Raw genomic sequence first — 22,603 nt, 5'->3', positions numbered from 1 at the left:
ATTGATAACAAATAATTGTCCTTCCACTTTATAGATATATGATTGAAATTAAAATAAAACACTGACATTCAGTGTTTGTAACTTGATGTAGTTTGAAAAGGTTCAGGTTCACGTTTAAATGAATCTAAAATGTTAGCTAAAATGAGTCTGTTTCTCTAAGCTTTACATGGAAGCTGCATTTGACAGGCGTGGATCCGTGCCATAGGAGGGGGGACAAAACTACAATTTCAAACATTCCTGCAATCTAGACTGTCACAATCCCTCTAAATACAGATTTGCCCTGCGAGGTTAGCCATATTATTGCTTCACACAGTTTTTGTGTTTATATTTTGCGCTGTGTTTTGGGCGTTTGGCTGTTTGGGTTCTCAAGTTGGCTCATCTAATTACATTTGATGACATCCGATGAGATTTTAGTTCTGTGTCCCAACAGTAAACATTGTGCAACCTTGCTAAGTTGTTAGCATATCTGAACTTTTACAGAAACATCTGGGCCTTCTTGCAGACTGACTGCAGTAACAAGTCCAGTTACACAGCACTTTTTCTTCTTCTTGCATGTGCCAAAGTGGAGCCAACAGGCTCCCGTCTTCGCTCAGGCGCAGATAAAATTCCTAAAAGACAATTACAAGGCGATCAACTGAATCACCGTTATGAGCCACAAAATGGGATCCTGCTCTGTCACAGCCAATTTACAGCACTGACATACATGTTTGGCTTGCTGAAGTCATCCATATAAATGTACTGACTGCATTAGGCCACAGATTATAGCTTCCATATGGAGACTATTAGGATAGCTTTACCATATAAATGTCTGCAGGTCCCAACATGGCAGCTGGACTCGTTAGGGAAAGACAAATGGGACATTTATAGGGGATTAAGCCGTATTATGACTGCAATCATCATGATGTGTAGATAAGAGGACCCAAATGTAGAGCGGCAGGGACATAGAGAAGATAATGAATGGAAAATGAAGAAGAAAACTTACAAAAATCACAGAAACACAGGGAAAAAAAACAGAGCAAAAACATGAATTCAGGACAAGACAACAGGGGAACCAGCAAGGAGGAACTGACAATGAGTTCTGTATATATATATATATATATATATATATATATATATATATATATATATATATATATATATATATATATATATATATATATATATATATACTGGGAAGGTCAATTATTGAACAGGAAAAGATGGCTGATTACAAACAAGCTGCAGGTGTGAGGGGAGAGAGAGAGGACGTAGGAAATTAATCTAACGTGAAAGAATAGCTAGACCTAAGAAACATAACCAGAGTAACAAAGAATAACTAGACAGAAGAAATAAACATAACCAGAATCACTAAGGAAGGGCTGAACTAAAGTAAAACAGAAACAAGACCGATCTAATCAAAGAAAGGGACTAATAAACAAACCCCAAAATCCTGACAGCAATACCAAAAGTACAACTATATAACATACAACCTGGTTTTTGCTCATGATAAGTAAAACTAATTGCGTATTTTCTTAACATATATAAACACTAAAATGGAGGAAAACAGAAACAGTAAAAGCATAGAAGAGGGTGATTGATCTTTTTATTTTTTGTTGGTCAGTGCTGGGTTGAACTGTGCCACCCTAACATTCCTGGCCTTCTCTGGGTCTGAGGCCAGGGGAGAGAGAATAGCAGCGGAGGAGGGGATTTTTCTGTCTGACTGCCATACTTGGAAGACAAGGGTTCTGGTCCAAGTGGCTCTGTAAACAAACATGCATATGTGTGTGTGTGTGTGTGTGTGTGTGTGTGTGTGTGTGTGTGTGTGTGTGTGTGTGTGTGTGTGTGTGTGTGTGTGTGTGTGTGTGTGTGTGGGGTGTGTGTGTGTGTGTGTGTGTGTGTGTGTGTGTGTGTGTGTGTGTGTGTGTGTGTGTGTGTGTGTGTGTGTGTGTGCGTGTGTGTGCGCGTGTGTGTGTGTGTCTATGTGTGGGTAGCTGCATCCAGCAAAGGAGATCAAACAACAAATCTGGCTTTGTTTTATGATACAAGAAATGAACCTGATTTTTTATAACCAAAGTATTTAAGAAGGTTTTTTTTTCATGGCGCTGACTTACAGATAGATCAGAAATCAGTAATATGTGATCTATTTAAACCAGCTGCTAATGTGTTCCTACTTATCTATAAAGCTTCTGTGGTTAAACCAAATCACATGCAAGCCAAACCAAACAGTGAATGAAATACGAAACTTATAGAGGAACTGGTGAGGACGGCTTTAACCTATAGCAACAATCATGCTTAACAAGAGATGAAGGTTTGTGTAATTCTGCAGCCACCTTAAAAGCTTCCTATTACACAGTCTGCACAATCTGTACAAGCAACCACGTGTAATGAGAAACACTCATAAGGTCATGCTAGGTCCCCAGTTAACCTAACCTGCATGTTTTTGACTAAATAACCAAAGTACTAAAGAAAACAAAACGTGCAGAAAACACTGAGCTACCGTAGTCCACAACAACAGCCACTCTGTTTACACAAGTGTTGACACAGTCTGAACAAATGTGGAGAAGTATTACATTTTCTAGCTCTGAAGTAGAAAACAAATACATGCAGAGTGTAATATTTGTACTTTCTGTCTTTTATAACTCCTATATACCAGTTGCTCCAACTAAAGTCCTTTTACACCGACGCTATAGAAAAGATTCACGCACAACAATTACCTTCATGTCAGTTTTTTATCATTTCCACCCGGACATGTTGCGTTTTGCTCATTTCTAAACTCCTCTAGAGGGTTAATGGATAGACGATTGGAGCCATGCAATCTTTTCCTCTAGAAATGTGTTAATAAGTAGTCATTTCTTCCCATCCATTGATCCATTTGTCCAAAATGTCTGTCTGTCCTCTCTCACAGCTGTAACCACTGCTGCTTGGTCCCTGCAGGGTCTTGGTGTGAATCTCCAGTGGTCAGTATTGTTCACTGTGGATGGATCAACAGCGTCCAAATAAAGGCAAAAAACAAGCTCTTAAATTAAAAAAATAGCCCTCCTTTAATCTCATTACAAATTATGTCCAAAAAGGCAATATTATGTTTTTATAGGCAACATAAATTAAAATGTTCTGTAGGCTACAATGTTTCTCCTAAGCTAACAAACTCTAGAGATGGTTTTCAAATATGTCTAATTCCATTTTTATTGTATTTTATATTAAATTAGTAGATACTTGTATGCATAATTTTAACTTCTCCATTGCTGCACAGAGTGCCCATGCCTCGGGCTGACCCTGCGTTAGATTCGGTAGTTATCCAGAGAGATTCCAGCGGGACCGAGATGACGGTATTGGACCTGAAAGCTGGACCTGAAAGCTAATATATTTTCATCCTGCAATAAAACAAATGTGTTGAACAGCACTTTAAAATCTCCGATTGGTTTAATGTAAAACATGTTCAGCTGTGCTGCTGGCAGCAGGTAATTATCCACAGCACAGTAATGCAGCCAAAGGCTCCTGCAACCAATAGCCGATTATTGTACACAGAGATGTTCTCACAAACATACCTGCTCTAATTAAAACCACATACATGCAATGGATGCAAACAAGATTAAATCCAGGCGCAGTGAAAGTTTGCAGATTCTTTTTGGTTTTGCGAGATTCGTGGTGTTTGTTTTATTGTGGAAAAACAAGAGTTGACAACTTATAGGCGCAGGGGAAGAAGTTAACAAAGAAATAGGTTAAAGATAATAATGAATAAATAATTGGATGTTATGTTAACAAACACAGCTATTCTTTTTAAGCAAGTGTTAATTATCTAACCATAGCTAAAGAAAAAAATAACAACTAAATAAACGCTATTAATGGTGTGGACAATGTTGCCTCCGGGCTACAAGAATGACTGAGTAAATAAACAAATGTGAAAACCAGTGGATAGATGGTGTCAGCAACACAGACTCAACCACAGCCAGCCCACCTAGTTTTTCTCTCATAAAATTCACAAATGATTTCCCCGTCTCTCATTATTGTTTTCCCCTCTTTCATTTTCTTGACAGCTAGTGTTTATTACTAGCCTGGTAAAGATCGGACCCTTCCCTTACGCTTTACTTCGTACAGAGGGTCTGGGCTAACAGCTATTGAGAAACGATTGTTTCCTCTGTTGAAGATTTAAACTTTATCCAATCAATAAAGGTTTGGCCATGAGGTTTGTAATGCACCATTTCGACCGTCCCCATTGTAAAGAGAGAAGCGCCGAGCTGAAGGAGATGCTCAGCTGTTAAATATTTCAATATTTGGAAATGTGGCCAACACAGACTGAATGGCTTCGTTCACTTCCTCTGCTGCCACTGCTAAAACTACAGGCGGACTACATTTCTAAAACAGTGCAGAAAATTAACGTCATCATTCACAACTTCTTCTTCTGTCCACTGATTGGCCCGGTTGAAATCCAACGTGAGAAATCAAAGACAATGGGAGAAAACCCAGGCCGAGCACTGAGAGATGAGAATCAAGTGGAATTGCATCTGAAGGCAAACTCTACAGGCAGACATGTTCATTTAGGTGTTTTAATGTGTAAAAGCAGAGATTCAAAAACCCAAACCTGCTCTAATATGTCTCACCTGGCACTAACATATAATCCTCTGCCACACCCATCTGATATCCGTCTGTCTATCTCCATCTGAACCGAATCCAGCAAACTATTTTGCATGGCGTGAGAAAATCCTTTTATAAATTTTCCCAGGTGTTGTTGCTTAGTACTGTGTTTGGGTGTATGTGTGTTTGTGAATGCAAAAAATCTGAAAGGAAGCTATAATTATCCCCCCCGGATAGATGGATGGATGCATGGATAGGGCAGATAGATTTATACTCCACCTGTGTATTAATATATATGCTTTTATTTGACTTTCACTGTCCTGCTGGGACACCTGAGCCCCCCACCCACCCCACCCACTGTGGGGCAATTAAAAGATATTTGTATTCTATTCAATTTCTGTTCTGAACAGAAATTTTGTTACAGAACACTAAACCCAAAGAGTCAGAATGTCTGCTATGGTTCAAACAAAATCAACAACACACATGTATAATTCATTACCATGCGATGCTTGAAAGGACCCCGTTCTGAGTGCAGATGGTTTTCTTTAAGCTCTGGCACATTGTGAAGTTCACCAACATGTTATTGTTTCAGACAACTTCTCTATAAACTCTCTTCATTGCATAACAAAGAGAAATGACCTTCCTTACATCAGATTGTCCGATGGCATCCCATCATGGCCAGTTAAATGACCCTCACCGGATCATCTTGTTGACCTGCGACCTCTGTCCAGACAATTAGACAGGGATTTCACTTAAAGGTCATTGATAACTTCCTTTTAGAGTCTAAGTGTGCATATTAAGATGTGTCTGTGGATGAAATGTTGCCCTGTTAGCAAATTAAAGCAGACTTCTGCAACTCATTTGGTCTCTGTGGGGATTTCCCAGCTCCATCCACTGCGCAAACAAACTCCACCCATGTCCCAAACCTAGCTTCCTGCCTAGGGAAGAAATTATATATTTTGTCAACTCATAAAATTTACAATTCAAATATATTTGAAATGTAGCAATCTAACTCTGAGGTACAACCAGTATTGGCTTTGTAAAGTTTGTTAAGAGGCCATTCTGTTCCTTTGCGGAGGTCTGTTTATGCATCCGCACACCGCAGATCTGGCTACTAATTATTCCGCATGAATACAAAGATAAAGTCCTCTGCAGTTCCACTGAAGCACAATTGCTAAGTTGCTCAAAACGTAGCTTTACTTCTGCACTTCTTTCTCTACAGTTACACATAAGATTAGCTGTATGAATGTATACGTTGGAGGCAATTTGTAAAACACAACAGTTAAAAGCTCAAGCTGGATATTGAGGGCAACGATTAATTCTTACTGTCCTGAAGAATTTGACTGTATGAGCCACAAGCTTCCCTGTGAATGTGCCGGACTCCGGCACCGGAAACGGGATTGAGGAAGTCGTTCTTTCTCCAAGGAGGAAGGCCTTTTCCACACCCTTTTATGCTAACAAAGACAAGAAGGGCCTGGACTCGAGTGAGTCTCAAGGGTGAAGCATTATCTGGAAGTAATGTCAGCACGTGAAGACAAGGAATGACCTATGTGACTTTCTGACTCAATGCTTCCACCCTGGACATTTCTCACATAAAATTAACACATTCAAGGAATGTAAAAAGTCTTGGAAAGTGTTGAGAGGTTCTGTGTAAAGTTTTCACAAGGGCTGCATTATGACCCTGAACAAACGTTTACTATAATGACATATGGGGATCATGCTGTGGGAATGCTTTTTCTTGCAAAAACCTCAAATGGAGGTTATCCTTCAGCAGAATAATAATCCTAAACTACAGAGCTACAATAGAATGACTTAGATCAAGAACATGTATTTGTTCAATTTGTCAGAAATGCAATTCTTTCCTATGCATGCCCCTCTTTTTAGATCTGTAATTGTACAGTCATTTTTAAAACTATGCACCTTTTACTTTCCTGTCCTTGGTGCATTAGAAAAAAAATCTGAGAAAAGGGCACCAGAAGAGAGGAAATAAAACTGGAAGGAGAGAATAAAGGTTTTCATGAGTGAATTTCACATTCTGTCAATGACAAAGGCTCCAAAGGTATACACTGCGTTTCATTGTAGAACATTTCATTGCAAAGCTGCCCCTTTTGGATCACCAGTTTCATACATTTGCTTTGTCTAACTTCCAGATTTGACTTCCACAAGTTCCTACAAGACTTCTGGCAAAAGCTCTACATCGCATCAGCTTAATTTTTCCTCATTTAACTCCTCAATCCAGATGAAGAGATTAGAAGGTATCTTCTTCCTCTGAGGTAAAAACCCACCATGTGACCAGCTTAACTTGTTTCCTCTATAGAGTTATCTGATTAAGCCTTTCAGAAAACAGCTATTAAACAGTGTTGTGCAGAGGCAGAAGAAAGACGAGGATGAATAAAGCGTCTGTTCTACCAGGAAGGCGCTTCAAGGCTGTTGCGACGGATACACAAGTCATCTCAGGTTATCTGAATTACAGATGGATTGGAATCACTTTCTGCTACTGCGATCAATTCTCATTTTATTTGTACCAGTTCCAGTAAAAATACAGTGTGAGTTTGGACAGTTATGATATGGAGACTCCAAAGGACGAATTTAACCTACGTTCAGGCGAAGGATCTGTGCTGACTTGTTGAGAGGTTTAAAAAAACACACACACAAAAAATCAGAAACCAAATTAACCATAAATAATTTAATTTATGGGACAAATAGCATGTGCCTCTCAAATCTGTACAGTTATGATCTATTAGTCATTTTAACCCATCACACAGCTGACCATTATTGTTCTTTCCAATTTATTCCCACTTCTTTGCCAACTTTGAATCTTGTTGAGTGTCTGTGGAGGAGGAAGGAAGCAAACTTCCTCCTCCACAGGAAGCGCGCTTCCTGTGGAGGAAGTTGGACAAGTGGTCCAACAAACTGGACCACTTGTGACATTTGTCAGACCATTTTACAGAACGTCCTGACACGACAACCTGCTTTCCACTTCAAGCTAGCCTATTTTAATCGGGCATTGGCAAGACGAAAGTCACATCTGCCACAGGCACCTGCTACAGGCAATAATGTGTGATTAATAACAGGAGAAAGCAACATCATTTTGCACGTCTGTGTCATGTTTAGCCAAAACTGTGGAATCCAATATTTAATATGCAAAATTTAATATTCAATATTATCTTTAATTTGTACTTTAAATTGACATTTAGCCAGCTTTGCAGCTGAAACTATATATTTACACAGTGTTTATAAAATACATCTTTGATAAATATTTTATGTTGTGAGTCAGCTAGATTACTAAAACTATTTGCTAAATGCCAGAAGACTAGGAGTGAGATTTAAAAAAGAAAAAACATAACCTTGAACAAGGCTTAACTGGAATGCTGCAGCAGGATTTTGTGGTTTGTCAGACTCTTGATGTTAAGTGATCGTCTCATCGGAAGTTAAGGAACGTTCAGTTCTCACTGAATAAACTAGTCAAGTCATGCAAGTTTGATTAAATCTTTGTTTGGCTAATTGTTCCTTTTTATTAGAACAAACGGCTTTGTAGCTGCAGTATAACCTTTTTGTCTTCAACTTTTTCATTTTAAACAAAGCTGTAGATCTACGCTTACACAAAAACTCACTTAATTTCCTTCTCCTTACAGAAGCTGCAGTTTTCTGTGTGCTTAGCTGCAATGGTGAGGTTCTGGAAACTGATCATTTAGAAGATTTAACACAATCTCTGACTCACACCAGAGTCAAAGCTTCAACCTCTCTGGGTAAAGTAAGAAGAAAACTAGATCATCAGTTCAACTGAGGCAGAACAAAGAAAGAGTTTAAGCTCTAACTCTTTCATTCAAGATTAAAAATCCAAAATGTCCCATGCACTATTTAAATACAGTTTTAAAAGTTCGCTTTTGGTTTAGAGAAACCTTCACAGAGCAGCAACGAGATAAACCCTGTTAGATTAAAATGAAACCTCTTATATGAACTGATGTGAAACACTTTATAGTCTTATCTTCCTGACACATAACATGCTTTTAACAACAGGTTGTTGATTTAATACTCTGAATTAATCTGTGGTGAAAGAGGCCTAAAAGGATGAGGGGAGAAATCAAACTTAAACACTGACAAAATAGATGCAAAACAAAAAGTCCACTGGGGATGAGCAGAAGGTGTAGCACCAACATTTGGTTAGAATATTTAATCACAGCCTTAAACAGCTGTGTAGGTCTGCTTATCGGGTTGGTCACCATTAAGTACTAATAATTTCAATCTCTCCAGTTAATTTGTGTGTTAAATTGTTTTAATTTGCAATGATTTTATGGTTGAAGAAACTTCCAAATGCAGGAGAATGAGCATTTATTCTGTGGTAAACATTAACACTGCAAGAAAGCTGAACCTTACACTGGGCACGGCTAACACGGTGCTTGGCTACAGATTTTTTGACACAGTTTACCTTCTTCTGACCAAAACTTATTCACCTTAAATCTCAAGTTTAAGAAAAGAAGGCAACATAACCTGAGACAAACATAGAACAAAAGCATAAAGATCATTTCACTCTTGTGGTTTTTAGCATAGAAAGTGATAGAGGGAATGTAAATGGGATTCTTTGCTGTAGTTTCTAATGATCTCTATACATAAACTAAGGTACACATGTATAAACAAAAAGCAGAGTCTTTAAAAGTCAGTTGCAAAACATCCATGTTAGTGTGCACAGGGCCTCAATTGTGATATTTTATGTGAATGACTCGAATTCAAACTTTCAGTAACAAACTGCATGGCTTTACGTTATGCATGCCTCACCTATTCTGATTAGGTTAAGCTGCAGCCTAAAGGACGAAGTGTGATGCTGGATGCTGATAGAAAAGAAAAACCAGAGTTCATCTAAGAGCAAGATTAAAGCCTGCATGTGTGGAATTATCCTTCAGTTCATCTTCAACATCATAGACGAGGTCAGCATCTGGAAATAATGAGCAGTAAAAACCTCATCAGCCAGCTGATAGCAGAGCACCTATACCACAAAGGAAAAACTCAAACTATTTCTGCTTGAAAAGACCAGAAAATTGTATCAAGCACTGATTCGAAACACTGAACGAAACCTCAAACAACTGCTATTTAAATTGTATAGACATCTGAGATTTCCATTAGATTTTACTTGGTAAAGGTTGCTATGACACTGAACGACTGAATATTGCTGTCAGGTTTATGTCTGTTCGCTCCAGTCCATGTAGACCAGGAGAGCTTACAACCGTCCCCCAAGGGCCTTTTAAGGGGGATGACTTTAAGGTTTATCTGGTTCTTTGATAAGCAAAGCAAGAGCTATGCCCACATTTTCAGCACAAAATTAAACTTGTTCCCATTGCAGGTTTGATGATGAAGGCTATTCATCATCATCATCATCATCATCCTGTCTGTTTGGCTAATGGACAGGGTCCTAAGTTTCAGTCATGGAGAGAAAGACTTCTGGTTCAGGAAACTCTGGGTTCCATCTTTGCTTTTGCACATGATGTAGTTCTCCTGGCATCTACATGCCATGGCTATCAGCAAGCACTGGAGCAGTTGTGAAGCTGTCAGGATAAGACTCAGTTCATCTACGTCTGAGGCAGTGATTCATAAACTAAATAGGGTAGACTACTTTGTTTGGGGTGACAGTCAGTCTTTCAATCAACTGGAGAAGAATCTTGGGGTCCTTTTTAAGACGGATGGCATGATGGAGCAGGAGATTGATACATTAATTGGGGACAAATTGGTCAAAATGCAGATGTCGCATTTGTTGTTGTGGCAAAGAAAAAGTTGACCAAAAGGTTCTTTAAATACCCCCATCTGTGAGACTCTAAAACAACAAAATGAAGGCTGCACCCAGCTGAAACGAGCTTCCTCTGCATCAGAAGGACTCGGTCGTCGTTCCTCAGGCAACTGATAAGGAAGCCTTTGTACCTCCCTTTAGAGGTTTTCCAGGCCCATCCCACAGGAGGGAGACCTACAACCTGCTGGAGGGGTATAGATGTCCCTCCAGGTCTGTGAATGCCTTGGATTCACCAGAATAAGCAGAAGATTGTCAGAGGAATGTATGGATATGTGAAAATGTTACCCCGGCGGTCTGATCTCTAATAGAAAAAAATCGATGGATAATTGGATGAATGAATACCAAATGTTTTTTTGACATGAGAAAGAAGACTGGTTCCAAATGCAGAATTTGTTCATCTCCTAAACTGCATCGATTTGACACAAATGACATAAACATTGACAAAAAGATAAGTCATTCCTGATATTCTGCCTGCATTCTTCTGGAAAAGCCATTAAAACACAATCAAGGCATTTCTGTTTACCAGAAACCTTGTCTAAACATCTTATCAACAGCAAATCAACGCAAAAATCACCCCTATTCAAAAATGAACAACTGGAAGACAAACCAAGCGAGATTTGAACAGCGTACAAAAGGAAAAGACCCTCATAAATCTAAAGATACTGTCGGCACTGTCTTATATTCCATCATTTGGACAATTTGGCATCAAAAGATGGAAGTCCAGGTCAAGGACCACAAAGTGAGACTAAAAGATTTGTCACGGCATATCATCACTGGCTCCGACACACATTCTTTCACTTTGGGGGCTCAAAAGCGTCTCTCCTTCTCCTCCTCCTCCTCATGTTCTTCCAGCAGCCTTCCTCCCCATCACTCTTCACTTCCCACCTCCATGTCAGATGGATGCATCCATTCCAAAATCTCTGTCCAAACCACAAAGGTCATTTATGACTCACTAATTACACACTGGAGTAGCTAAAATGAATTTTCAGCACTGTAACGCGCCTCGGGATATTAACCAATCCCAAGGATCAAGTCTGTCTTAAAAAGTGGAAATATTATTGTGCAGAACAGAACAGGTGTTTTGGAGAAAACAAGCAGCTAAGACAGATTCGAATGAAATGCATCCCCCATGTTGCATGAGATGGAACTGAGAGGGGATTTACTACTTTTAGGCTACTTGTTTAATCTTCTCTGTGACAGAACAGACTCTCAGGCTGCTCTGAAAATAGGACATACCTGCCACAGTCCCTTGAGTAACAAGGTCAGGGGAGAGTTATCTTCGCTCTCCAGAGGCGCCTGTTAAAATAAGGAGACTAAAAGATGGGCACAATTCTTCCAAATGTAGACATTTTTACAACAGGCAGGTTGTGGATTCCCAGGGTTGCATTGCTTGGTTGGTGGTCAGTCACAGGGACAGATTCAGCTGTTGCCCGTGTGGGGGGGCTGTCTACAGGATCAGGCCTGTCGACGCATACGGACAGCAAGAACAACAAATCAGCTCTTAGATTTCAACAAGCTGTTTGAGGAGCAGGATAGATGCTGCCTCTGTCAGTCACATTAGGGTTGTGTTGAACATCAGAGGCGAGTTTTGAACTAGCTAGCGGAAAGAAACTTGACTTTCCCAATAGCTGCACTGATCCATCCGTCTAACATCCCACACACAAACATTTATTCCTGGAATTTGTTGATTTGCCCTCTGCTTCCTTTAGGAAGCACTCATGCTTCTTTCTGACCAGATTAAATGCCTGACTCCATGTTTTGAGTAGCAAACAAATTCTTCAGAAATTTCCTTAGGATATGGCCTCTTATGTTAGCCTTTTCCGATGTCAGCCTGACCTGCTACGGGTCAAAGGTTATCATATATTTGGGTACATCTTTGCTTGACCCTGATCCATTTCATCAGAAAGTTCTGATCGTCCATCGGTGTCACGTGCCTCTACATCTTGATGTTGAAGTCAAACAAACTGAAGCCCTTTATGGAAATTACAAGAATCATATTAGATGTTCTGCTAAATTTAACATCAGCTTGTGAGCTTAGTTAGGTCTGAGACAACCGTCCCACTGTGCAGGAGAGCAGCTCGGGATTGATGAGAGGGCTGAGTGGATCACAAGCCTCCTGCTGTGGACCTCCCATGGGTGGACGGGAACACATTCAGCTCACAATAAATCCAGAATGTTAAAATACTCCAGTTTCACTACTGTCGTCTGATTAGCAACAAGTTGTTTGGCCGGATGCTAACGTCTGTCCAGATGTTCTGTCTGTTGCATGTTTGTGGATCTAAAAATAAGCTTGTAGTGGATAAAAACAAGAGAACTGCTCTTTGCCACTTGATGTTATTACTTTAGTCTGTCAGGAATTCGATTTGATTATCATAATTGATGTCAACAGTGACTGAAAGGTCAGTATTCAGTCTTTTTGAGTCTATAAATTATAGTGAAATGTGATTAACTTGAATTAAAAGTTCAGCTGTCCTAGTTGGATTTTCCTGACTTTTCATCCGTAAGCTAAAGCTGCAGTTTGCAGAGAGTTTACAAAGGATTACAACAATCAGTCCACTATTTCCAAGGGTTACAGACCACAACCAGCTGCAAGGAGCTGAAATCTGTGAATATTTGAGACCCTCTTAAGGAGTGATTGTCACTGCCTATTGTAGTTGGTCAAACACCAAATATATTTTAACATACAGTAATAGACAAAAGGAAATCCTTTTAGCATTAAAATAATGTACAAGTCTTCCTTCTCTCTGATCCTGGGGTGTACAGCCAATCAGCAGCAAGAAATACGAATGCCACTTGGGATTGGCTGGTTTGCAAACATCAGTCAATGGTTTGTCAAGACATTTTCGATATCCTCTACTTAGAAAATCTGCAAATAGGTCAATTTTCCATGGATAATTTTGAATTAAGTTCCACATAAAAATACTGAACTGTGAAAGCAGGGGGATCCACGCAACAAACTTTTACAACCAGGTATATTGACCTTTTTATTCTTTAGATTATGCCTTCTTGTAGGTTTATTTGTTTTTCAGATGAGCTGTGCAGAACAAATGTTGTATTATATGTGGCAATTGAAATGATTATTATGGTCTTATTTTTTTACATTATAGAATTCCTTCAAAATCTTCCAGTCAGTATTCACTCTTAATGAAACACTAATTAGATGACCATGTAAAAAAAAAACAAAAAAAACCAATTAATTCACTGCAAGTAATAAGGGAAAAAATGCATCATGTGGTAAGAACTAAATATGGCATCCAGTGTTATATTTGCTGTGTTAGTCATGTTTCAGGGGGAATGGGTTGAATTTTTCCCCTTCTCTTCCCATTCCTTCATTTACTCAGTACTCTATTTTCTTCCCAGAGCAGAGACCAATTCTTCTCCTTCCAGGAAAACGTTTGGATAAGGAAGACTTGTGAGATAGCTCTTGGCATCGTGACCAACTTATTCAGAGTTGTGTTCAAAGGTTGAAGTTTGAGAAACGGGCTTTCTACCTTCTCCTATGAGGCCAAAGAGGACGCCATGAAGAGAGATAAAATGCTACCTTTTGTGTTGCTTATTCACATGTCTACTAAATAGAAATGTGTGTATACTGGCTCAAAAATAAAGAAATATTTTAATATTTTCTTAATGAGTCTGGACATATTTTTAACATCTGTAGTTCAACGTGCCGCATACTTGGATTGGTTAGACAATTCAAGATTAAGACTAACTTTATTCTGGTTTTTTTCACATTACAGCTAAGACTGAAGCATTTTTTTCCGATACATTGTTACACACGGGCACAGGATGGGCATTGTTGAGGAGGAGGGTGACGTATTGTTATGTGCAGAAGGTGGGGCTCAGCAGGGCACCGGTCAAGGGCAGTTCCTGTATGAATGGGGCCTGGTTGAACCTCTGTATCCTACCATTAAAAAAAGATATTTGTTTTATCACAATTTTAAATGGATTTCATGATTCCCAAACTGTATTAAGTAAACTATTGGACATGCCGTAGGATTTCTTGTGTTAGCTTAAAAAGGCCCAATTGTGAATTAAACAAATGTCCCATTTATTTTACATGGGAAGTTGAATATCATCAATGCTAACCTGTCTTAAAAAAATCTGCTGTGTGTAGTATATAAGGACTAAAGCTTATATTTTTAACTAACGATGATCAAAATAAGTAAAAAACTGAGATTTGGGGTACAGCTGACTCAGAACCAAGCTACAAACGAGCGCTCCTGGCACCCTGAGTGGCGAGTCATGTCTCCCACAACAAGAAACACTGCTGGTACTGTTCGTGAAAGAACTACCACTCAATGTAAGCACTGGATCTAAATTGTGAACTATGAAAGCTACACAGAACATTGTTTCACAGAACATTCATATTGTTTCTATAGCACCGATTCACAACAAATCAACATGATGTAAAAAATACATTTACACAGACTTAATCATCCCTTGCCAGCTAATAAGAAAGAAGGATAACTTTCATTAAATAAGTTATTTGAACATTGTAGCACAGAGTAACAGGGTTTTTTTTTTTTACAGTGTATCCAAGATCAAAACATCAAAAAAAAAAGAATTGAACTATCCCTAAAACAACAACAGTCAGATCTGCACACAATTTTCTGCGTCTCTTATTGCTTTGCCAGACCTTTCTACAGAACAATCTAGTCCCACACAGAAACTTCAGCTACTGGAGGCTTTTGCCCCACCCTCTGCCCTCCTCCTCCTTTTTCTCTCTGGTTCCCTCCAACAGAGGTGGAGGAGCCAGAACTCAGTAGATCTCACAAAGTTTCACAACAGTAAAACGAAGCACGTTGCGAACAAAATAACTCTGTTGTATTTTGAATAAAATGGCCATGCACTTCTGCACACAAGTATGTTTTTAGTATCGAGGTGAAACAACTGAATGCCCCTTTAAAAAATGGAGCTGTGAAGTGATGGGAGGATATGGCTTGATCTAAAAGCTTTAATGTAAACTTAACTGATGCCAGTTAATATATATATATTTTAGCACAGGTTTCCATCTGAGTTCAACACAAACTTGCATGCACTCACCTCAGCCCGCGTCAGGTCTAAGCTGCAGTAGAGAGCCGCCAGCAGCAGCAGCAGCTGCAGCGGCGGCGGCAGCGCGCCGGACGGTGACAGCATCGTGTGAAACTGCGGCGCGCTCAGTCAGCCCCTGTAGCCCGCTCCTCTGCCTCTGTCCTCGGTTAACTCGCGGCTTATCTGCGGAGCACGAACGGTGCGTTCAGCTGCATCTTTGTCCGAGACGATGTGAACTTCTGATCAATGCTACTTGCTCCTTGTTCCCGCTGCACCACACCTCCCACCTTCCTCCAAAACGACCACCCTCTCGTCCGGACAGACAGAGTCTAAACCTTGTTGTTACAAACACTTTGACTTTTCTCTGTACCGAGAGGAACTGCTCCGGGACACTTTGGGGGCTTCTTTTGCGGGATTTTCTGGGGCAGTTTTTGTCACTTTGGTGACGGGGCCGGTGACTTCTCTGGCTCTGGAACCGGAGCATCTCTCCAGCCCGTGATACCTCTACTCCATTACGCGCGTATCAGAGGCAGCCGTAAGTTGTGCAAGTTTATAAAACTGTTTATTTATACCACTGGATTAAATAAAACATGCGTATCTTTTGCGTTACTGCAAACTAGAGTGCTTGTTTTTGCACCGGGGAGCATTTGAGAGATGATTGGACTAAGAGATAAATGTTTCTGACTGCTTAGATGTGTGGATATTATGCATTTTTAAACAATTTATAAACACTAGTTGCTTCTGCCTGCAACAGGTTGCGTAAACATGCTTTAAGTGAGCGTTCGAAAGTGAAGAAGCGGCGCGGGACTTGAGTTTGCGCACCGCATGAGTGCGACCATGCAAAGGCAGCAGGATAGAAAGCATATAAATCTGAGGTAAGCGCATCATTAACAACTCCCAGAGCTTGAAATAAGCGCAATATTTTCCATTGGGTTTCATAAGAGTGTGTTTTAATCAACAGGGTGCTGCTTCTCTGCCTCTTCCTCGCCGCCCTCGCCTCATCAGTGCAGGCTGTAAGTTTTATTTCCCACATATTCATGATTTTTTTTTCACTACTAAAATGCTGCCTGCTTGCAGTTACGACAGAAAATCAATACCATCCCTCTGGGTTGGGTTTGTCCTGGCTGGAACTGTTCAGATTTTTCAGCGTGTGTTGCCAGTGGGAGTGTCTGGTGTGGTCTGGGTTGGGGAGTTCCTTCTGTAGGAGGGCTCTTCTGTTTCTTCTTGGCATGACTGGTTCAGAAAACATCAACAAAAGATAAAAGTTGTTGCAAAAGTGAGTCACTTTGCCGTTGAGCGGCAGAATATTGTAATTTGGAGGTTCTTAACAAGGAAAAGAGAAAGAAAAAAAACCTAAAATGAGATCCTGCAGGGTGGTTATGTTGTGCCATTCCTGACCTTTTGACCTGGCACAGAGGGGGGCGAAGGGGAGGTCATGACCTCTGCCTCCTGCATGGTAACTTGCTGAGTTTTTTTATTGTATGCATTCTAGGAGGTAAATGAAGACTTTTAAATAAAATTTATTTCCGTTCTCTTTTCTTTTAGGTCCTTTCTAACACTTTTGGAATAACCTTGTAAAAGTTTGGCCTTAAATTTAGTCAAGAGGCTGATGTATGACTTTAAACTGCAAAATGTTGCTAAAATTAAACAATTGTGTTTAATTACCTCTTCAGCAATTAACCTCTACAAGGTTCTGCAAGACAATAGCCTTCAGAGACTGGAGTTTGAGATGCCTGATCTACATTATGGACATTACGTTGTGTCTTCAGTTGATACCATCACTAGCTTCATAAGAGTAAAATGACCATAACACAGGTCAGAAACACAACCAATAAAAACAAGAGCTAACATAAAATGGTACAACTTGGGGAAAATAAGCCTCAATCAAACCATGTATTGTATTGAGGGGAAATGTTTTGCACACGCCAGTAAAATGTGTTGGGAAAAATGGTAGACTTGTGAATTATTTCCAAACCTGGGAGTAAAATGCCAACTGCTGTCATTTTGAGTTTATATAAATCATCTGAGTCATTATCCATCATCTAACTTTATCTTGTTAGATAATGAATGTCTATCATCTGAGCAGACATCTTCCAATATGAAAGCTGTCGGTTTCATTTTAACCTCTTCCGGTCACATGCTGATATGTTTCTGGACAAGGCATGTCAGGTTCCCTACCAATCTGTGTATCAGTTTATCAATATGAATGTGTGTTTGTGAGTGTGATTGGGCAGATCTGGCTGGAGTGTGAAGCGTTTTGAGTGTTTGGTGTGACTAAAAAAGCTTTATATATTCAGGTAAATGACCTGAATATGCATTTTTAAATGCAAAACTTATTCAGGCATAAAAAAACAGAGCGCTTACATCCCATATTTTAGGTGAATACCTCAAAACTATGTGTGCAAACAAGATCTTGCAATATGAAAACGGCGTGTCATTTTTAGTCAAAACGAAGTCTGTCGTATAAAGTACTAATCATTCACCGTCAGGAGAGAAATAGTCCCTGAGTTGCTGTGTTAGGTTGACAAAGATTGACCGGATGACACTCAGTTATAACAGGATGAAAAAAATACGACTAAGCAAACAATCCTTTATTAATAATTTAGAAGTACTTTGAGAATAATGCAGCTGGATAGTTTTATACTAAGTCTGCTGAAACATGGACTCCATTCTGCTCAGATCCTGTAAAACACAATTTGTAAAAAATAAAAAAATATATTTCTACTGTTCCCAGGAATGTGGTTAAAGTAAACCTCATTCTAATAAACCTAATAAACTGGCTGTATTGTATCGCCCCTCACTATAAAAATAGATTGTAAAATGGAGACATACTCAAAAATTTACATTTTCCAGATTGCTTCTATTTGACTTCCTATTTCACTGTAATAAAATAAGAGTTGGTTTGACTCCCTTTTGTCCTGCAGCTTTTATTAACTTTCCTCATCATCAAGATCAACGTGACGCAGAAATCCACGTGTGCTTTGTGTACTGACTAGCACCATGTGAATGTATTTGCTGTTTATTTGTGTCGGGTGTCAGCTGTCTGGTTGCTCTCCAAGTTATTTAATATCATACCCAAGGCTCTCAGATGAAAACTTATTTTCTTGAGTCTGATGAAAAGACCTGTTGTCCCCGGCTCTTATCAAATTTGCCTAGCTCTTGATTAGAAGCGTGTGACACAGCGCAGCTCCTCTGTGCGTTGTGTAGCTTCTCTTTAGCACACCGGGGGTCAACTGGATAAATTTACTTTCGTACAACTCGTGCTCTTTCCTGTCAAATGGATGACTATGAAAAGAACACGGCTTCGTTTTCTTGGTGTGAACTGATTGTACGTTACAAGTTACGTGATGCAGTTAGACAAACGGTCAGGAGAAACGATGCGTCTTCTCTGATGATTCCTGTCTGGCTCCGAATGTCTCACTTTGAAAGCTCCCCTTTTGAAATATGTTCCCGTTTAATATCAGACTTTAAATCTGACTCATGGGACAGCTTCGCTTCTTTGAACCAAGCCAGTGTACAACCATTTCCCACCGTCCGTTTCTGTGTGACGATTTAGATCTGGAATTCCTGCCCTCACACTGAAGCTGCAGTTCTCCAGATATCTTTCTCATGGCTGTTCCAGTCGTGATTCTCACATTTTTCACGATCATTAGAATCCCTGAGTTAGCAGGTGAGCGTCTAGACGGATGTTTTAGTTGATTGATAAGATCAAAATATTAGGTCTGTTGGTCTTCATAGAGGCTTATAAACTTAACATTTAAGTAAGATGCCATAGAGACTGCTATTTATGCTGTCGCAGTTGGTTTTTGACACAAAAAAATGAAACAGTAGTTGTTAAAAGATCAAAAATCAGTTTTCAGTTTTTCTGTTGCAGATAAATTATCAGTGCAGGAGGATATTCAATATAATATCGACATCCACTGACAGACCAAAGAGAATGCTGATGAAATCTGAACTTCTTTGGCAAGCTTTAACAGAAATGTTGTTTAACTTAAATAATTATTACTGTAGTTGTATACTTTGATGCCTGGATACAAACCCCTGATAACTTTACTTTGAAAAAAAATCTCTACATCAAAGTTTTCCTTATCGTAGTTTTTTTTTAGGTCAGGCGTAATTTTGTTATCTGACAATCTTCATTTATCCCATAAGCAGTTTTTATTTTTGCAAGAAGAGAAATAAATACTGACCTATTTTTTATTTTCTTATTACAAGACAAACCAAAAGTTATTGCCTTTGGTTTTTACAGATCAGAATTGACATTTTTTGACAATTTTTGGAGCTGATTAAGTTTTTCTAATCCAACAGTGGGGATGTAAGGTCTGATCTAAACTAGACGTTGTCAGCCACCAGTTTCATTTCAGGGTTTGTGCGATAATAACTCCAACAAAAATGGCAAGCAGAAGTTTTCATCAGGTTTTATTTCCAGTTATTTTACCAGTTGCTTTTTTTTATGACAGCAGTCTTATAAACCGAAATTTGTATTTAACAATCAAAACTTTATAAGATATAACTTTGATACTTTCAGGTGAAAATATATGTTTACATTGTAAAAATAGGTATAGAAAAAGGGAAAAGGGGAAAAATCTGGTTTGTAAGAAAATCACTTTTATGGATATTTGTGTCATTCGCATCATCCGGGTTGATCAGGTGAAATCACAGATTATTTGAGGATTCAGTTGGAACTGCGTAGCCAAAAGAGTCTACGACTCTGCTGCCTTCGCCTGAAGGTCATGCAGAAGATGTGTGCTGAGGATTTCCACTATATTTGGCTGAACTCTTTTGTTATCTTTCTTATGCAAATGAACAAAATACATTTAAATACTGTTTTCTTTTACTCAGATAAGGTAGAAACCGGAGGATCAGCATCTAGAGAAACGTTTAGCAACCAGCCATCCAAAGCACACCAGGAGGGCTACCAATGAATGGCAGCCTTCCTGCTCAGAGCAGAGGGTTAGAGTTTGCACAAACACTTGATTGCAGTTGTTGCCAGGCGCAACCAGTTTTCAGGTTGCACCAACATGAGCCTTTTCACACAGGCTCAGGTTGGTTTAGAAAACTTTTCCTGTTGACAAATGAAACATGACAACTACTACTTTTTGTATTTCAATCTGGAAAGACTCAGAGAAATAGGAACAATTAAAAGATTTAATGACAGGAATGAATAACAGTTCTTTGGCGCTCGGGCCCCGGCAGCTGATTTGAGCTGAGATTTGATGTGAACTCGATGAACATCCCGATAACTGATTAGGGATGCTCTCCCCCGGGGCCCGACACTGGTGGTGGAGGTCAGGAAAGAGTGCTATCCTGGAGAGCCGAAGGATGTGGTGGGTTGAACGCAGCTGGGAACCGGCTGACGGCTTGGGTGTGGATCCTTTTATGCAGAGCTTGATTGATGATTGGACGCGCCGGGTGAGGTCCAGCGCTGAGGTCGGAGATGAGCATGACGCCGATGGGCGAACGGAGGGGGCGGAGTCTTCCAGCCTGAACTTTCGCTATTAGCTCCATTTGTTGCATTTACCAGTAAATAAAACTGATTTGACTAAATGAAACCCTTTAAAGAATGCCAAAAAAAATAGATGGTGGAAACACAGAAACAGATATCTGTAAAGAGGCAAACAGTTCTTCACTGCAGCAATGATTAACATGTTATTTTCTTACCTTTAATACTTTTAAACCTATGAAACCGCACATTAAATTGGAGCTGAAACAGAAAAAGATTTGCCATGTCACTCTAAAATGTATCCAAATACAGATGAACACGTTTCATTTTACACCTTAAACAACTTAATTTACACATTCTTGATTAAGGCCACAACGGGAGCGCATAAACAGCAGCCATGTTTTAAAAAAAATGTTAATAGTAAGTTGCAATTAAGAAAAACTAAAACAGCTTATATGAAAATATTTTGTGCAATGATTTCCTCAAACAGAAGAGGGAGACAAGACTTCCACGTCGACTGATTAATCGATGAATAAAAACTTTTAAGGTTTCCGAAAATGTATATTCAGCATTTCTCCAGCCGCCCAAATAAAATGAGAAATATAAAAATACTCAAATACAAGGTTCCATCTTTGCTGGTTTATTTAAAAAAAACTGTTGTGTGTTTTGTCCAGAAAGCATCAGACTCATTTCAGGATCTGATCTGAATTGGACAGAACAATCCGATTTCTGCAAGAGAATTGAATAATTCACTGGATCACCTCATTTCATTTTATAAGACTGCTGTCATAAAAAAATTTATAAAATATTGGTAAAATAAGTGGAAATAAAACCTGATGAAAACTTCTGCTTGCCATTCTTGGAGTTATTATCGCACAAACCCTGAAATGAAACTGGTGGCTGACATCTGGTTTAGATCAGACCTTACATCCCCACTGTTGGATTATAAAAAAGTTAATCAGCTCCAAAAATTGTCAAAAAAAATATCAATTCCGATCTGTAATAACCAAAGGCAATAACTTTTTGAACTCAAATTTGATGGACAAAATAAAAACACACTTTTGACTTTTAGTATTTTTGTATTTAGCTCCTAGGTTTGTCACATCCATCCAAGCAGATTACTTCAAATAAACGGATCAAGCTGAAGTGGCTCATTCAATCTTCATTTTCTCACTTCTAGGTAAACTAGTTCATGGAAGCCAACATTTGTTGTTAGCACAAACATTGTAAAAACTGCTGTGTTGTGTTTTTCAGTGATTTTTTTTATTTTGTTTGCCCTTGGCTGGGGAAGCTGAAAACCGATGCCTCAAGTTTATCTTTAGTTATTAAAGCATCCAGTTTTGTTCTAATTCAATGCAATTCATTCCAGTGGAATCCATTAATGTAGTTACAGATCAAATTACAGTCTAAATCACTGGACGATGATTCAGTCAAAGTCAGTCGATCATCAAATGCCAAAGTTTGAGTTGATTTCTTTGATTGTTTTTGCAGCAATCCCTCCCCTGAGGAAGTACAGGATCCTTTTTTTTTTTCACTAATGTTTTTCTCACACTTTTCTGAACCTGCTGTTTGAAGTATGCTGCCCCTTTGAGCCTGATTCAATTTGCACTGCTTTCTGTATCTACACTGTGGTGGGAAAACTGAATTATCAGACTCACAATCCTAAAAATTGATTGCATGTATGCATTTAACTCCCACCCGCAACTCACACACAAACAACATGCAGAAACATCGTTTATCAGCGTCTGTTGGCAGAGGAAGGAAGGCTCTCGAGGCAGAAATGCTAACAGGATGCTTCA

At 39.2% G+C, this 22,603-nt stretch overlaps 2 protein-coding genes across 4 annotated transcripts in view; one reads left to right on the top strand and one right to left on the bottom strand.

The window, feature by feature from the left end:
• The window catches only part of col4a1 (collagen, type IV, alpha 1), a 43,403-nt gene extending 27,795 nt beyond the window's left edge, over positions 1-15,608 (bottom strand). The window contains exon 1 of the mRNA XM_008401564.3: positions 15,374-15,608. Within this exon, the coding sequence (XP_008399786.2) occupies positions 15,374-15,466 (93 nt within the window). The 5' untranslated portion in view covers positions 15,467-15,608. The remainder of the gene's footprint in view (positions 1-15,373) is intronic.
• A 114-nt stretch (positions 15,609-15,722) lies between these two features.
• col4a2 (collagen, type IV, alpha 2) overlaps positions 15,723-22,603 on the top strand; it is a 57,762-nt gene continuing 50,881 nt past the window's right edge. For all 3 annotated transcript variants that reach the window (XM_081602284.1, XM_081602282.1, XM_081602276.1), the window contains exons 1-3: positions 15,723-15,896; positions 16,116-16,236; positions 16,323-16,374. In XM_081602284.1, the coding sequence (XP_081458410.1) occupies positions 16,187-16,236; positions 16,323-16,374 (102 nt within the window). In that variant the 5' untranslated portion in view covers positions 15,723-15,896; positions 16,116-16,186. The remainder of the gene's footprint in view (positions 15,897-16,115; positions 16,237-16,322; positions 16,375-22,603) is intronic.

This window comes from Poecilia reticulata, chromosome 2, assembly GCF_904066995.2.
Source record: "Poecilia reticulata chromosome 2, P_reticulata-male-v2, whole genome shotgun sequence".
NCBI classification, from domain to species: Eukaryota; Metazoa; Chordata; class Actinopteri; order Cyprinodontiformes; family Poeciliidae; genus Poecilia; species Poecilia reticulata.
The sequence above is the reverse complement of the archived record's forward strand: the minus strand, read 5'-3'. Positions and strand labels throughout refer to the sequence as shown.